This window comes from Ruditapes philippinarum, unplaced genomic scaffold (assembly GCF_026571515.1).
Source record: "Ruditapes philippinarum isolate M1 unplaced genomic scaffold, ASM2657151v2 ctg1327_1_1_1_1, whole genome shotgun sequence".
NCBI classification, from domain to species: domain Eukaryota; kingdom Metazoa; phylum Mollusca; class Bivalvia; order Venerida; family Veneridae; genus Ruditapes; species Ruditapes philippinarum.
Window position 1 is genome coordinate 96,596 of NW_026851703.1, and position 18,803 is coordinate 115,398.

An 18,803-nucleotide genomic window follows, 5' to 3' on the forward strand; every position below is an offset into this window, starting at 1 on the left:
CAGGCATTTAATTCGTTTTTACGAAATATTAAATCATAATTACGATATATTAATTCGTTTTTACGAAATAATATTTCGTTTTTAGTAAATATTAATTCGTTTTTACGAAATATAATTTCGTTATTTCGAAATCTTATTAAAGGTCAGTGTGAGTTTGACAAAAACCCACAAAGGGGTCATTTACAAGCCTGGATGAACCTTTCGATTATAAGCCGAATGGGTCTCAAGTTAATACATTTGTATCTTTAAGTGAACATGGTTTTTGAGTGAGAAGTCATTCTCAATCCAAAATATCTGCTTTTCCCCATTGTCAAATACATGTTCCCATCAGCAATGTTTTATTTTTTGAGGCAATTAATCTTTTCTTTTTTAAAAAGAAACATGCTATATTTTTACTTTCTTTTATCATATACATTTGTAAAACTAAAGGGGGAGGGGCTCCAGATTTTCACTAATCTAATCAATTTAAAAAGTATATTTCCTTACAATTTATGTATGGGCACCGTGTGATCATAAAAACATAATATTTTATTACAAAACTCAATAATACCGACAAAACGAAACAGAAAAAAATTGTCCATGTTTGGATTTGAAGCACAGGACCCCATTTTAACAAAGATTTCCTAGCGCGTGTACTATCACGCTGTGGCGGCAACGCTATTGACAGGTGATCATCTTAATTTTTATACAATAGTGTTAAGTTATAAAACTTGGGGAGGAAACAAATCACTATTTATATTGCATTTACATGCCTTATACTTAGATACGAACTTAGTTTCAAGGCCTTCTTTATGAATATTACCAAAACTCTTTGAAACCCTAGAAAAAATTTATTCGTTTTTAGGAAATATTATTTTGTATTTACGAATTATTTTTTCGTAATTACGAATTAATATTTCGTCATTACGAATTAATATTTCCTAAAACCGAATTAATATTTCGTGAAAACGAATTAATATTTCGTAATTACGAATTAATATTTCGTAAAAACGAATTAATAATTCATAAAACGAAATAATATTTCGTAATTACAAATTAATATTTCGTAATTACGAAATAATATTTCGTAATCACGAATTAATATTTCGTAATTACGAATTATTATTTTTTAAAAACGAATAAATATTTCGTAATTACGAATTATTTGTTCGTAAAAACGAATTAAGTTCCGGGAAAATTGTGTGGAAAATGTCACCTTAGGGGCTCCGTACTTCAGGAACACCGTGCATAGATGGGTTAAAACATTTCGAATCTTAAGATAGATTATACTCTATAAAGATTTTTAAAAGGGCCCTTTGTTCTAGGGGTTTTTTTAAACTTCGTATTATAACTGACTATTTATTTCACTTTTGACAAATGTTACTCAAAACATACATTACGGACAGGTTCTGATAACGGTGAATGGACAATAGATGGAGGTTGTACAAACTTTGATGCAAATTGCGACAAAAATATAACAGATAAAGTAATAAGTAGCATAGGCGACTGGAGAAAGATTTTAGAAAATGGAAATTTCAAACACGGAGATAAGTGAGTTTGTTACAGTACTAAGATGATATTGATTATGAGTATTGTTAATATAATATTTAATATACGTATATGGAGAACCCCGGAGAATTATGCAATTTGAGTTCCTGTACTTAAACTTACCACCCCCCAGATAAGTCAAAATATTTCAATAAAATCAAACTTGAGAAAATGTACTAAGATGTAAGGAAAATTTAAAATTTCAAGATTCAAGTAATATTCTACGTTTATGTGCGATTAATGACTGATTTTTCAGTATTTACAATTATATTTCTACTGCGTTAGTATTCTACTGCGTTACTAACGCAGTAAAGGCTTTTAATACATATTTTGAACACTTTGTTGTACTTTACGTGATTTGAAAGTGCCATTGATAATGTGTTAATTGCTTTCTTTTGGTTATTTCACAATATTTAACATTCATATACATTTTCAAAATTTTCATAAAAATTAGCATAAATCTGGAGGCGTGCTGCTTTAAATATATATCATTAACGTAAGACGGTCAAATATTTTTGATAAGCATTGTCCTCAAGTCCTGGCCAATTCTCGTTTATTCGGATCCATTTAAACGCTGATGTAAATGCTGAGTCATATTAAAACCAATCATGAAATCTTTTGCTTTTTTGTATTTTTTATTGACTGCTGTAAAGTAGTAAGTGCTCCTGAGTAATAAAACTTATCTGTCCATGTTTATAAAAACATTTAGTATATGATATAAAATATCAATGCAATAAAACATTATTTATAGGATCAAGTTCAAAGTGTCAGCTAAAAATGGTGGCAAAGTGGAGTATGAGTACAGAAGTACTTTTACACCTCCGTATAGGAAATACCAATATTATCTCAATGGCATAACGGCCAACGAAGAAATCGAACTTGGTTTCGATACATTTCCACCAATACATTGCTTTGAACAAGACAGTAACTGTCTGCAAGATGCATTGCAAGTTACAGATTTTTTGACTCAGGTAATTGTTTCATTATCTGACTGAAAGTTAAGAGACTAACGAGTTTTTTTCTCATGCATTCACGTCATGTATGTTAAATATTTGTATTTGGTGTGCTTCAATTTTATTTGTCTAAAGATACAATCATGTTGTAGTTTTTGTCATAATTAACTCAGTTAAGATTATTCACATTAGCCTTTATGAAGACATGTACAAATGCTAAACATATTGCAGCATAGCATTATATATTGATTCGGTATAATTATATACACTGATCAGTAACAGTATTCTGTCTAGCTACAAAAATGATTTCAGCGATTTGAACTGGTATATTGATAAAAAATTCATTATAGCTTTCAAGGGTTTTTATTTCAAAGTAGAATAACAAAATGTTGTTTTTTTATTTTAATTCTTAATACTCTATATTCCCTTTCAATAAAAATTGTATTAAATGATAATGACCTGGATAAATTCATTGAAATTCGAATATATTACACATAAAAACAACATTCTGACCTGGGAAATTTATACACATAAAAGAGATTTTACAAATTGAAAAAAACATAACATTTTGAATGTCAAATTTGCATTATTTTGACTTTGTAATGATTTGAAGATATGTACATAATTATATTTAAAGTTCTTACCTGCGTAAGTTCTTGTATAGACGCATTTCTTAAAGAAGATTCGAAAAGTTATATATATAATAATAAAATATAAATATCATATTTCAAGGTAATTGACATCAGATCGGCGATAAAGAAATTAAATACATTAATTATATTGTTGTTATGTTGTTGTTTCTTTTGCAGCCAATAGTAACTGTTTATTGGGCTGGATGGACAGATTTGGATTCCGGTATAGACGAATACGAATTTAATATATATTATTTAGAAAACTCACTTGACGATAATCTTCTGAGACACAAATATATGCTAACGCCAAGCAGATTTACATCAACTAATGTAAGTATGAAATTTATTGGATGATTTATCCATAAATAATTTCGATAAAAATAATAATATTGTTTTACCAAGGTGACTAATGCCTGATAATAAAAATCAACTTTAAGCAATATTGTAAAAGCCTTATCATTATAGCCTCGATATAATGATTTTATTCAGAATTATAAAATAACATTGTTTTTTTTAGTCTAGCGCAACTCTAGACCTAGAAGAACCCGGGCCGTATTCAGTAGAGATTATTGTACATGACCGTGCTAAGAATTATAAAGTCGCAAGAAGAATTATTCTCTATGACAACGCGTCAGTTGTTGATCTATACGGTGAACAGGCCAGCGTTATTCAAGCCCTGGAAAACGGATGGATAAATAAAAAAAGCGAACAAATAGAAATTGTATGGCCCAATAGATTCCGAAATATTAGACATAGCAATGGTGGATGGCTAAATGGAGTACAAGGAAATGATGACATAAGTAGAGATCTTGACGACAGAGAGGGAAAATCAATCAGAACAGTGGACGAATTAAGTAACATTAACGGTAAAAATTTAGTAAAAAACAACATTATTTTCTTATACTTTAGATCTATTAGCAATGATACGTGTTTCATTATTAATTATTATACTGCGCGTTTGTAACTTCACGTTAAAGATAATATCATGACGTTTATATAAATTACACAGCTAATATATAGTTCTCAAATAGAAGAGGTTGCTGTATTTTAAATTCATTAAAATATTCTCGAAGGTTTATATGGCGTCATATGAACGTTTGTATGCAATATAACTACCGTTCATTATATTTAAACAGTTTATATAGGGCCATATATTTTGTCAAAACTCTTTCAAACTAGTTATTTTCTGATAAGTTAGCAGGTATTATTTCAAGATTTCTACGACATCAGTTGGTGTGACAGGTTGGTAACCTGTCTATATGTATTGAATAGTGATAACATATATCTCTAAATTTATCGTTCTTGTTATAATTTGAAAAAAAAACATTTATACAATGTAATGATTACCGTTTAAAAAGAAAGATTTGTTACTTTATATCTTTTTTCAGGAATTGTTCGGTTTGATATTGCACGTAACGTCGAATTGGATGGAAATACAGATTTTATCGATTTCGACCAAGTACCTGAAGTTTTCTTCAAATCAGAAAATATGGTCTATACTGATGAAGAATTTGTTGATGGAAAGAAACTAATGTATTTCATACGCGGGATAGATGCTGTCGGAGAATTTGCTGAGGATAATGTAACAGTTATGATAGATCTATCTCCTCCAGTTATACAAAACCTTTGGCTTACAAAGGGTGACTGGGTCAACATTAGTGTACACAGTGTTCTGGAACTGAACAAATTAATGTAAGTAATGATTCATTTTAGGTCAAAATATTTTATTTATCTTTCAAAAAATCTTTATTTACGGATTATTTTACTATAGTATGACCCGGTTGTCGATATCATTTATACATATGCATGTATATGGATATAAAAGATATGTGCTATCGCTTTGATAATCATCAGATTTACTAACATTTTAGTCAAATGTAAAAATTGACCTAATTATTTGTAGAATTGAATGGGAAGCATTTGATTTCCACAGTGGTATTCACGAAATTTCATGGAAAATATTTGATAATTTTACCAAAACAGAAGTAGTCCACGGACATTCCTATGAGCCACCACAAGGGGAAACAGAGGTATTTGATTTTGGTAGAAATGAAAATAGTTCTCAATATGTGCACGTCTTGATGAACGTATTGAATAGTAGTAATATTACAACAAAGATAGAAGTAAACTTTTGAGTGAAGAGTGTAGATTTACGTTTGTGTCAACGTAAATAATTTACAGACAAGTTTTAACAAAATCATGTTTTAAAGATGTTTTTTAAATAATTATATTGTCTTAGTCTTAAAAATACATTTATTTCTCGAAACATTTTTCATTACGTGGTACTGATTTTCACTCTCAAGGTTTTAAAGATTGTGAAGCAATTTCATTTACATTTTTTATATATTTTTAATGTCAATTGCATATTTACATCTAGAATCATTTATATTCGTTCCCATTTGTATTAATACTTTAATTAGCGTTTTAGTTCCGAATCTTGTACAATTTCTTCTTAATCACATCGGACATTTACCTTTCAATTACACGAATTACTTAGACAATTGAAGAGTGCTGGAGTAATTATTCCATGAACGCCCGAGGAGCAAACTGTTACTGCTCGCCCTATAATGGATGCTTCCACAAACACTTCCAAGTCAACCCACAAGTATCGATAGAAAACAACACTGGACTTATTAGCGGAAAAGAAACAGGGGAACACGATTTTGACTACATTATAGAGGTTACTGCTATCAACAATGCTAGATTAACAACAGTTCAACAGAAAAAAGTAAAGAAATACCCCTATATCCAAATATTTGAATTAAAAGTGTCTACTCTTTGGCTAAGTATGTATGAAGGTATACCAAATGCTTGCATATAAAAGTGCATTATTTTCGTCATTATGACGATTTTGATGATGACGACGACAATGATGATGATGATGTTGTTTTGTTGATGATGATGGTTTTCATGATGGAAAAAAAACAAGATATAGTGCTCACTTACCAATCAATATTTTTTTCTTATGAAATTTATAGGAATGTTAACTAGAAAAGTTTGTTGTAGTGTATACAAATCAGTCAGAAATTTTTTATATTGTTTCTTTTTAAATGCTAATATAATTAATTTCTAATATATATTCAACTGTCATACGTCTATTGATAGATAGATACAAATGTATGTATCAAATTGAATGTATTAAGTGAAAACCAACTAATACGTTAAAAACTGTCCCATATAAATGATTTTACAAAGTCATACTGTTTTGGCGTTTTAAGATCACTATTGATACTTCACCACCTCATGAGGGAATTACAAATGATGGTTTGCCGGGGTATCCAGAGCTCGATTTTCAGCAAACACTTCGTCTTAATGGATACTGGGATCACTTTTTTGATAAGGAAAGTGGTGTCTGGTTGTATACATATGGCTTTAATGAAAGATGTTTAAACGAAAACGAGTTGGACATTCATCAAAACGTAAGTTTTTTTATTGAAAACAGAAGTATAAAGTTTATCAGCCTATGAAACTATCAGCTATAAACAGGTATGCACTGCCACATATTTAAACTACATATCTAAATGAAAATAAAAATTGTATATTGGGTCTACTATACGTTAATTGCAAAATCTACACTTTACTTTATTTTATAAAAATTAATGATATAATAGTTTTAAGCAACTCATAGCTGTTACACTTTGTGTTATCCTCATACGTTATAAACAAAGGGCATGAATACAATTAAGAGAAAATGTACTTTGTATTTTGAAATGAAAATAAAAATAGTTACTCAGTAACTGAATATTGTTTAAAACGCAAACAATTGGTTTAAATAGCTAAACCTGTAACGCATTTTGAATTATGTAAATAACGTGAGCGGTGCATTTCTTTTTTTTTCTTATTAAACTTATTAAAATGTTGTCCTTATTTTGAGAGGAATCATGAATTATATTATTCATACCCTCCGTCATTTGATGTTAAAATAAGTAGCTTTGTAGCCTGTCAGTAACTTAAAGAGTAAGATCAACAAACCTTAAAGCAGCTGACCTCAAGAAGATAGCAGAAAAACTGCCGTCTTGCTAATATTTCAAAATCCCCCCTCAAAAACATTATATAGGTGAAAAAAATCGAAATGACACATCAAAATGTTCATATTTTAACATTATTGCTCTATAATAAAACAGTTCGCTTTTCCATCAACGGGAAATACCTTCTTTTATTATACGACGGAATTCTTTCATCCGGGTTTTTTTCTAGTACCACGTGCTCGTACACGTGCTTTCGCGACCTGTGCTCTGAAACGCACGGAATCCGGGACACTAAAAATTATAATCGATTAATTATTTCATATATATGATGACCAATTTATCGATTTAACCTTTAGCTTGAAATATGATAGGGGCCTATGAATGACGAAAGTTGATAAACGATTCCGGGCATAACAGATACCGGGATTTTTCTGGATCACTGTTGTGACACGTAACCGCGTTAATTGAATTATCTTCTCTTTTTAATATTGGCTACTGCGTTAGTAACGTAATAGATGATGGAAAAGAAAACCCGATATATCAACGCTTTTGACAACATTCTTTCTTGAATTAAGGTGTCAGTAATGATGAATTTATATAATAAACCTAACTAGATCAGTATTTACCATTTACTTGGAATTTTATTTCATTTCTTTCATTTTACCATCTGGAGGTCAGTGGCTTTAAAAATGGGTAAATAGAGAGCAACAACAACGGTACCCGCGAAACAACTTGCAGACTCGATTTAACTAAATATGTTGAAGAAAGATTCTGAACAGTGCAACATCTCTTGTGCCCTAGTTTTTTTTAATAAATATTCTGCTTGTCATAGTAACAGTAAAGATAGTTAATATAATATATTTCCTACACAATATTCAATCATTGTCTATTTCTTCCTTTTTTATTACGTTAGGCAAGTTGGACGTATGATACTGTTGCGGAGTTTACAGTAGATAAGCCTGGAAAATATTACCTGACAGTTATGGCTTATAACCATGCTCTTGACCATAGTAAACCAGTTTGTTCCGATGGCGTGACAATAGACGACACTCCAGCAGTTGTATCGGACGTTGTTATTCAAAATGCTGTTACAACTGAAGGGCTTGTAAAGAGTGTGACAGATGAGACAGTATACATTCTGTACAGAAACAGGGAACTGGTACAAGTTGAAAATCCCCCTGAAATTTGCAGGTGATATTGTATATATTTGTATTACAAAAAGAGTTTGCGTTTGCAGACATTACAGCATCTGATATGTTAACATCGATATTTTATGCCATAGTCTAACATTCTATTCACTGTTAGAAGAAAATAACTGTCATAATTGGCATAGTGTGTTTCATATAAATGACACGTTGATACATTGTATAAATTAAGGTATTTAAAACATATTAATTTACAACGAAATCGTTTTATCTCATAAAACGTCAAGTAAGATTTATACGTTCACTGGTGGACTTTGTTAACTCGACTAGTTTTTGACATCATTCCGAAATACTCGTTTTTTATGAAAGTATTTTAAAAGGAACTGACAACACTGAGGTTTGTGTTTTGAGACATAACTTGACTGGACATATTTTTCCGACATTTGTGTACCATTTGATAAAGGTCTGATTTCCTTACTCAGTGTTTCCAGAATAATCATTTTAATTTTGCAATGACTTAAAATGAAGATCGTTTTAAACGTTATAATTCAAATCGCACAAAACTGATTTAAATTATATTCATGCTTAGAATTGCACAAAAAATCAATTTTCAATTTAATTAAGGGTATATTTCTTTACTCTATTTCGCAAATTTTACGTGTTCCAGTCTTTTATGTAACAATTAAATGTTAATTAAATGTTATTGTAGAATTTTGGATCTCAATAACTGGTTGCAAACATTTGAATGTATAAAAATGTCAATTCTTGAGCATTTTATATTTACATTTGTAAAATTTGTAAAAAAGAAAAAGAAAATGCCTTTACTTTTCTTTTGAAAATAAAGTTATACACACAACGTTATGTATGTTATGAATGTAAAAACTTATTTTCCAGAGATCGATCAAAAGCACTATCGGATATGGACTTACAGCTTTTCCCCCATAAACTACAACAAAATGGTACGAGAAGCACAGTTAAGCTAAATGACAACTGTAATGATCTTTATGGCCCTCAGTCAGATATAATCTCATTCATATCATCAGACTATGTTGTAAGTTTACATAATATTATTCAGTATTATGTCCCAGCAAAGTATCTAAATTATGATGCTACTTTCATTAATAATTAACCAATGCAAACATTATGTTCTTCAATTTTTTTTATCAATTCATAACGATTGTAAAGTTATCAAATTGTAAAAAGAGAAGCATTCATGGTCATTCAACATGGCCACATGGAAAACAAATTACCGGTATGATTTGATTAAGCATGTTCATGGATACTAGCAGTTAATGCTTGATGGCGGTACATCATAAATTAATGTAAGTGCTAAACCAGTAAGGATTCTATACATGTTATACACTTCAAATTACAGGTCGATATATCTTGGAATGTAACAACTGGACCCGGTGGTCTGCATGATTATGAAGTTGGAATAGCATCTGAACATTCTGAGATACCAGATATAATGGGTTTTACAACTTCTCATCAACATCAGCATATGCGATTATTTCATCCAGATATTTTTGATGGTGAAATTTTCTATCTGTTAATCAAGTCTATAACTCAATCGTCAGTTACTGACATTAAGGTAATGAAATTTTCAGTATGATACGATTCAAATGACAGTTCATTAAATTGGAATAATATAATAAATGCATACCTTAATATATACTTTTTGTTTGTTTGATGAACTTTAGGAGAATGGAGAATGATAGCCGCTTCTTTGCTTCTATGTCCTGGTCATCTTAGACAAATAAAAATTATATCAAGATTAACAAGACATTTGTCAGAAATTTTGCCGAGATTTTCAGAAGTTTATCGCGTTTATGAAAGGCTCGGATATTTGTATATTCAGGTTATCGGTCCATTAGCATATGATTCATCAAAACCTGAATTTAAAGGAGAAATAACATTATCAACTGAACATACCAATAATGAAACATTTCTAATAGCAAGGTGGGATGTCGGCGCGTTTACTGATCATGGTGATCCACATTCTTTAACGTACGAAGCTGCAATAGGTGAATATAATTTATTTTTTCAAAATGTAAACAATAAGATAAGATATAAGAATATTGATAAATTTGGTACAATATTTCTGTTTTAGCGTAAGTATCCATTTTAAGAAAAAAAGATAAACAAACAAGTTTTTTGATGTTATATTATTGAAATAAATTGAACTGCAAACCTTTTAAATTGGTTAAGTACATTGCATCATAAAAATGTCACAGAATATTATCGACTGAGTCTGACGACGGACCACCTTCCTTTGGGCACTGCAACTTTAACATAATTCAACTATTTTAGTCTAGTTGTAACTGCTGTTGTTATCAAAATAATAAGTAAATAAAAGAAGTCAAATTAATAAACGAATGCATTGAATTACTTTTTTTATCTGTTTTACTCACTAAATTAAGTTTTTTTTATCATTTTAGGCACTTCGAAAGGCACACAAGATGTACACCCATTTAGCATCTTATCTTTCGGTGGAAGTTGTATTCAAGTAGATAATCCTTCGTGTACGGCATTCTCAACACAAACATTTCGATGGAACTTACATGATAATCAAGATTACTATGTAACTATTAAAGTTAAGGATACGGCAGGTCACTTTGTCACCGCTTCCTCTTCAAAATACAGACACTACAGTCAATTACCATCTAAAGGGATTGTTAAAGACGTTGATGACACTGGTGCAAAGGTAGTTGAATTTTAATTTCATGATTATTTCTGAATGGTATACAGAATAAATATTTCTGAATGGTATACAGAATAAATAACATTATCAACTGAACATACCCATAATGAAACATTTATGATAGCAAGATGGGATGTCTATATGATGGAATAACATTTTTTGGTAAAACTTGAGCCTACAGCAACGCGGGTCGAAGACACCAACCTGAACAACAAGGCTTCGAAAAATATTCTTATATAACGGCTCCGAAATAGTATTTGAAAAGGATATATATATATATATATACATTTTTATTGTATATTAAGAAATTGAAAACATTGTTAGCCAACAATTAGTGTATACGTTTCTTGCTGAACTATTGGTAGGCACCTATTTAAGTTTAAATAAATCTAAATTATTGCAATTTATGGCTAGCAATGCCCTCTAAAACTTATTTTAACAAATTTTCGCACAATTGTTTTTTCTCTGGAATTTTTGAAAACGGGCATGTAAATATTATTGAATATGTCAAACCTCTTACCCTTGTTAAAACGCGAAAATTTATGTCACGGGAATATAACATTATGTAATATTCCACGTGCTTATTAGAAAGATTAATTGAAATCTTTTCCCCCCATAATATACCTACTTGAGATTTTTAAAATCAATAACTATATTAAAGTTGATACAAACTAACCTTATTTGTTTTCTTTTATTTTAGTTTGTTGACATAGATGACATAGATTTCCAAACAAGTACATCGAAGGTTACAGCACGATGGTCTGGCTTTAAACATCCGCATGAAGACATTAGATTTACTGTCTGCATTTCAAATGCTTTCAGTACTGACTTCATCAAATGTGAACAAACCACTTCAATTGATCAGTATACAATTTCTGGTCTAGATTTAACAGAGTATGAGGTAAATTTTCTTAATAGTGTTGATCATTTGAATAGTAAAATGTCGTTTTTCTTTTCGGTTTGGTTATGTTTATGCTATGGTTTAATTTATTGATATCTTTATGGATTGATCTATGTTTGATTGTTTATCTCGCTTTAACGCCGATTTAAATACATATATTCTGGTCATATCTTGGCTGTCGCTACACCCAGCCAGACTTTCTGGATGTAACAGTTATCCGATATGATCTCTGAATCAGGGGTGAGCGATATAGATAAATAAATATGATACCCGAGACCAATGGCATGGAGAAATGACCCCTAGCCCGATGATTGAACCAATAACCCCTGGATTATTTATCAGATTCTCTTCCCATTGCGCCAAGTCAGTAGAAAAATTATAAAACTAATAAACATATCTAGATAGAGTCCATATTGTTTAAAAAGTGTTTTAATGATTTTTATTGTTCAAGATATTGTTTAAATGCAAGAAATGAAATGAAAAATATTACTTTGCTTTATAAATGTACGATAATGTATTAATAATGTATTTTTGTTAGCCTGTAGATAGATTCTTTTATCTTTTTATCAAATTAACATTGTATTTTCCAGACATATTACCAAACGGTCATAGCAGAAACCGAAGTTGGAAATTCCACAGCTGCCTCTGATGGTGTTACTGTTGTAATTGAAGGGGATACCATCTCAGGGATACAAGTTTTTGATGGTTTGCCATGTTATAAGCCTTTAAGTGGAGGTTGGTAAAAGTAAATTATGTAATAATCACATATAATTGATGTCTTTATATTATTAACTACTTTCTCATTTACTTAATGGTTGAAACAAGATTCATTTACTATACCATAAAATCACATATTTCAAATTTTTATCTCCTTTCGCATGTACGTACATTTTTAATTTCAGATCTGAACCTGACACTGTCACACCATGATGAGGTAAATAAATTATAAATACACAAAACTTCAATATGTAAAAATTTCTACACAAATGGTCATCACAGTATAACATTATGCTCATTTCAGTAATAAAACATCTTTTATTGTATGTAAACGAAATCTAAGTTGTGCTCTTTGTTGGTTATGCCCTATGAACTTAACAAGGCTTTAAATTTTAATAACAATATTTCTTATATCAAAAACGAATTTTGAAAATTTCATTAAACGCTCCTTCATTTAACTTTTAAAAAACCTTTCTTACAGGATAAACGTTTAGTCTGTCAAAACGATCTTGAATTCCAAGCGTCTACAAATGTACTTCAAGCCCACTGGACGATTCCTACAGAAAAGAGGCATTATCTGAAAGACATAAATTGGTCAATAGAAGAAAGAGCTCCGGTCGCTGGTTAGTTCTATCCTTTACAATATTAATAATTGAACTAATGATAAGAATCCTTGTATATCTAATTGAAAATATATCGCGTCCAATTTGGTACAAACTGAAGTAATCGGTTATGGTTTCAACACATTGTTGCAACAATGTATAATCAACGCAGAAGAATAATAGACTATTACTTAACTTTTGATATCATATCCATTGATATAGATAAGTTATAGATAAAATATAGATTTTATATAATGTATTTTCAAAATCTTAATGACGTTTCCGAGAGGGGAACACTTACTTAACACAAGAAAAAAATAAAATGTATGAATGAATACATAACCTGATGTAGTATTCATACAATTATTTTGCAACTAACATTATTCAGTGGTATTATATTCAACTTGAAGATGCATGTTTGCTAATTGGAGTTCTAAGTAGGATAATAGAATATTTTGCCAAGTGAGCAGAATGTTTGCATTATTTCATACTCAAATATCAATACAAAAATATTATCATAAAATATTATTAAAACATTTTCATTTCATTCAGATGTTTGGAAGAAGCTAACAGAGTATCAGCACTTACGATCAAATGCAACGCATCTTGAAATAAGTGGTGTATTCCTATCCCCAGGAAGAAAGTATAGAATATCTTTACAATTTTGTGCCAGACAGCATTGTTTTAAACCCGTGCACAGTGATGGGGTCTTTGTAGTGCCAAATCCTCCAGTAACCGAATCTTTGTCAGTGACGCATTCAGCAGACTTAAACCAGGTGAATGCATGATTATATTGATGCAAAGCATCAATGTCGCCGCCCTTGCAATTTTTTTTATAACGTAAATTAATTTTGAACATAATGCAATAACTTGAATAGATAATAGATAAATATTTTTTTTTATTTTGTAAGCTTTATAAAATGTACTGAATGATGTTTCTAAATTATCATTCCCCTTTCTATATTTTCAAAATGTAATTTAAAGCAAGTATTTTTCAAAATTTTAAGCTCTCGCATACGTAACAGTTATTTTCACACTTGCTGAATTTATTTACTAGGTCTCCATATATAACTGTTAGGTGAAGATATGTGTTATCTTATAAAAATTATGCTCATTTATGAATGAACTTATGGTTGTCTATTCATTTTCGTAATGTCGATATTCAATAATGTTTCAAGTGATAGAAACGTCATCATTTACAATCTTTTTCAAGTTTTTGAAGTGCCTGATAAAGTATGTAAACTAGCGTCATACGGATTTTGGGAGAAGTGATTAATATACATCTGAGATGTACTTAAACGTATATATAATATTGAAACACTTAAGTATTCTAAATTTCAACAAAATTCTTAAGTCAATGTCAACACAATTTACCAATTGCATTTGTTTTTTTATAGCTTGGACAATATAATATGTACTGTATATTACAGTTATAATGCTTGCCGCTCCCAAAACGGTTAAACAACCCAATTGTATGAAGTTCTGCTCCAGAGTGATTCAATATCTGCTGGATCTTCACTCGCCGACAACAAGTCGATTAGTTTGCATTTAACTATCAGACATTAAGATTTGTTCAATTTTTGAAACACGGGCATGCTTTTAGCATATATAGCCGTATTCATCTGTTATCAATTCATAAGTAATAAGGTCTCCTATATCAGTTCTTTTACATCTGAAGCGAGTGTGTTATTGCTTGACCACAGCATGTCCGGGAAAATAGTGCAACAAAGCAGCGTTGTGATATAATAACATAACCCTTTTTCATGGAAGGTACTCCAGAGATACTTCGAGCTTCATATAAATTTGGTCTTTCTTTATATGTCGGGAAAATACATTTTGGAGACAAAACAACAACAACAACAAAACGTTCGAACACATGCTTGATATTGCATGTACGCTGTCCATCAATAATATCGTAGTCATTCCTTTAGAATTTGAAACACGTAAAAAAATAAAATTTAGAAATGTTCGCGATCTCAAATCAAAAGACATCTTCTCAAAGAGAACATACTTGTGACGTCTCCCCATGTTGATTTTATTTAATGTGCTGTTGTTTAAAAATCAATCGCATTAAAATCATATCCTAACTGTCGGTACACTACCCCACGCTCGAAGAGTAACGGAGCGAAAACGATGATCTGATTTTAATGAGATTGTTTAAAAATGATTTACAAAATACAAAAACAATTCTGAATAAATGGCGGCAACGGCCACATTAAAATGTAGACTGTTTTAAAACGAATCTTTTGAAAATATACCACATTACTGTTTAGGCATTCATACTGAAAATCAATTTCTTGGGTATACGATCATAATGACAATGATCATATTCTGATACAACTTGAACTTACTTTTATAATCATTTAAGATCCAAGTATCCTTAGACCGGTTCAAGGATTCAGACCTGTTAGATGTATCTGAATCGTACCAAGCGATGAATCATTATGAATGGGCATTTGCTGATGAGGCTGAATTAGGTCGTCTTTTGACAAAATGGACACGCATTGTAACAACAGAAGAAACATCGGATACAATTGTAAATATATAATTATAGAAAAAATGGTAATTCAACTGAAATAGGATCGTTAAATAGTTTTATGATTACTCCGTTTACATAAGCATTTTTATTTGTCAACATCTAACAAATAAATATATGTATATAAGAAAGCGATTTAGGTTTTACATTGAATAAGTTTCTAAATCTAGTTTGTCTTTAACTTGAGTATACTCAAACATTATCACTTCTGTTTTTTTTACTTTCCTGCAGCTTAACTTTACCATCAATTTAAATGGTGAAATTGCGTTTACGAGATGTTGGCTTTTGATAATAAGAGGTTACACGAAAGTGGGTCTTTCGTCAACTGTTTCGTCTCCAATCAAAGACTGCCAGGATGTGCAACAAATTCGCCCTAGTATAGTTATTGATGCTGTCGGTGACCCTCTATCAACTGGTACTTGTTGTAACACATTAAGTATTGTCTAGAGATATATAAAACATTTCCTTGATCACTTTATATCTATTCATCGACATTATTTTCTCATTCTTACATTTACATTTGTTTACGTTTAAAAACATTTTTTCAAAGTTTTATATTAATAATTTTGTTTACAAACGTTTTCGTTACAACACTCATGTTTGCATTGGGTGCTTTACAAATGTCACCAATTGCACAAAACATTATTAATACATAAATGCTACATTGACAAATATTGCCCACAGAACACGCTCTTTTGTTTTTCTTTAATTATGATTCATATGAACAAATACATAAGGAAAAAAAACTTTTATTAAAGTAACCCGTAAATTTAAGCCCTGTAATTTTAAAAACAAATCAAATAGATAATGTCTCTGTGAGATTTCATTATCTATGTTTCCTATAGAGAAAGCTCATATTGGAAAGGACATTTACCTTGAAGAAAATAGTATTTGGGAAACCCCAGACGAGGATTACACACCTTACACTAATATACTGTCAGCCGTCTGGCCAACCTTAAGGTTTGTTTTTCAAAGGGTATTTTGTCTTTTAATATATCTCATATAGATATTTTATCTTTTTCATTGTTTAATATTATAAGGATTAGTTTCATTTTAAAAGCTATGATATTGTTTATCATGTCTTATTATCTAAATAGTTATTTCCTTTGCTTAATTTGCTTAATTGCTGCCTTTTAGAATGAGACGATATTTTAATACTTGTGTAGTGAACAATTTTTAGATTTAAGTTCAAAACCATCAAACCTCCTGTTAGTTGTCACCAATCTTGCCTAAAAACCTTTACATTAATTTTGAAATAATTCTGTTTTCTTTATTGTCGCGTTTTAACAGTGAAATGTCTATGTTTATGAAAGGTGCAGATATTATATAAGTATTAACGTTCTTATAGAACATTTTAAAATGCGATATTTTGCTTAGAAATGGAAGAGTAGCATATTGCGCATGCGCATTGACCGTCAGGCAAATATACAAGCAGTAGAATTAAATTTACCCTTTTCATGTAAGTGTGCTTGCCGCGTTATAAAAAGGTCTATAGAAACGAAATATCATAAAATTTGCGGAAAAACAATATTTTAATTTGTTAATACCAACCAGTTTATATATTTTTAAGACACCTATTTTCATAAATTATTTTTGAATTTAGGGTTGCATTATATCAAATAGTTATATTATAACTGTATATTTTTTAACATTTAGGCATATTTAACATGTTTTCAATTGACTATCGTTAAGTTAGTAATTTTAGATGTTCTCCAATGTAAAGTGTTCCCCATGGCCGATTCATGTCATATTATTTTCGAAAAGAAAAATACACAGGCTCGATAAGATATATGACAAAACATATTATCTTTCTTTTGTAGGTATACTAAATATTATTGGGCTGTTCTGTTAGTAAAGGTAAATGACCCAACAGTGTTTTACAAAAGTACGGACACTCTTGACTTGAAAGAACCCTGTTCTCATCCTGATGCAATAAAATGTGGCACTACAGGTGTGTATCATTTTTTTTTAACAATTTCGCAACAAAATACACATTTCTTAAATTCATTACACTGACAGCTGTCAAATAAATGTATATGCTTTAGTTATATAAAGACAAAGCAGACTGATAACTGAACAAACTGAAATAATTCAAACTTCTTTGCCTGATCATCAAATTTAATGACAAAAATATTTTAAGCGAAAAGAAAGGGGCTACTGAACCCTTATATTGGTAAAGAGAATTTTGTATATTTTTTTCTTCGTTTATTAAACCAACGCAAATTTCTAAAAAAAGGTATATTCAAAGCCTCAGTGATTCCCAAATTATGTTTGCTTAAACTAAGTCTGTCACCATATAATAGATCACGCAAGGTGAGAATAAAATTCTATTATATAATTTTCAGTTTTCCTTTGGTTTTATACATCTATATATAATTATGATCATAGATAGCTGATTCAAAAACACATTTTCAACAAAAATGTTAGTATTTGAATTTTAGGTCAAAGTTGGGCTAAATATATATGGATACAAATTACATCATAATGGATCACAGTTACGTTTCTGTTATTCGTATTTAATCAATTTGGTTAGTAATTGAAATTTCAGAACAAGACTATGTCAATGTCAATTTTGGAGCTGATACTCTGGTACATGGGTATCGGTACATAATATGTATTCATGCAAATGGAACAACTATTCACTACGAGTTCTGGGATCAAGAATTGGATGAACTTAACGAGTGTAGTAATGGCGTGACTGTTGATCTTACACCGCCAATACCCGCAGACATTTGGATTGGAAATGATAAAGAACACTTGTATCAAGTATGTTTAGTGTTTATTTTACAAGCCGAATGGAAATTTATTTATTTCTATATTCTAATTTGCTCACTTTTGTATCCTATATTCAATGTTAATCAACAGGTTTTTAGTGGTTTGTTTTCTTACACCTGTTTAAACACCTAAAGAGGTTGTTTATGTTGAAATAACTTTTCGTCCATGTATTATTTAGTTGAGCAGAACAAAGAGGTATAATTATAAAAATATCACTTATTCATTATCTGGAACTTTCATTTGACTCAAGCGGATTTAAGAAGGATAACTAACAACTCACCAGACCCGGTATCGCCAAGTGTGGACCGTCCTAGACAAATGTATTTAGTAAAATATCAAAGGTTCC

General features: G+C 30.3%; 1 protein-coding gene across 1 annotated transcript in view; it reads left to right on the forward strand.

The window, feature by feature from the left end:
* The window catches only part of LOC132737608 (uncharacterized), a 35,345-nt gene that overhangs the window by 60 nt on the left and 16,482 nt on the right, over positions 1-18,803 (forward strand). Inside the window, exons 2-24 of the mRNA XM_060724941.1 lie at positions 1,386-1,530; positions 2,279-2,498; positions 3,290-3,442; positions 3,630-3,978; positions 4,501-4,804; positions 5,016-5,142; positions 5,610-5,840; positions 6,331-6,531; positions 7,994-8,271; positions 9,120-9,276; positions 9,601-9,816; positions 10,084-10,249; positions 10,664-10,929; positions 11,627-11,827; positions 12,418-12,562; positions 12,730-12,761; positions 13,026-13,167; positions 13,699-13,922; positions 15,515-15,682; positions 15,914-16,097; positions 16,528-16,642; positions 17,503-17,633; positions 18,231-18,448. Of these exons, the coding sequence (XP_060580924.1) occupies positions 1,386-1,530; positions 2,279-2,498; positions 3,290-3,442; positions 3,630-3,978; positions 4,501-4,804; positions 5,016-5,142; positions 5,610-5,840; positions 6,331-6,531; positions 7,994-8,271; positions 9,120-9,276; positions 9,601-9,816; positions 10,084-10,249; positions 10,664-10,929; positions 11,627-11,827; positions 12,418-12,562; positions 12,730-12,761; positions 13,026-13,167; positions 13,699-13,922; positions 15,515-15,682; positions 15,914-16,097; positions 16,528-16,642; positions 17,503-17,633; positions 18,231-18,448 (4,373 nt within the window). The remainder of the gene's footprint in view (positions 1-1,385; positions 1,531-2,278; positions 2,499-3,289; positions 3,443-3,629; positions 3,979-4,500; positions 4,805-5,015; positions 5,143-5,609; positions 5,841-6,330; positions 6,532-7,993; positions 8,272-9,119; positions 9,277-9,600; positions 9,817-10,083; positions 10,250-10,663; positions 10,930-11,626; positions 11,828-12,417; positions 12,563-12,729; positions 12,762-13,025; positions 13,168-13,698; positions 13,923-15,514; positions 15,683-15,913; positions 16,098-16,527; positions 16,643-17,502; positions 17,634-18,230; positions 18,449-18,803) is intronic.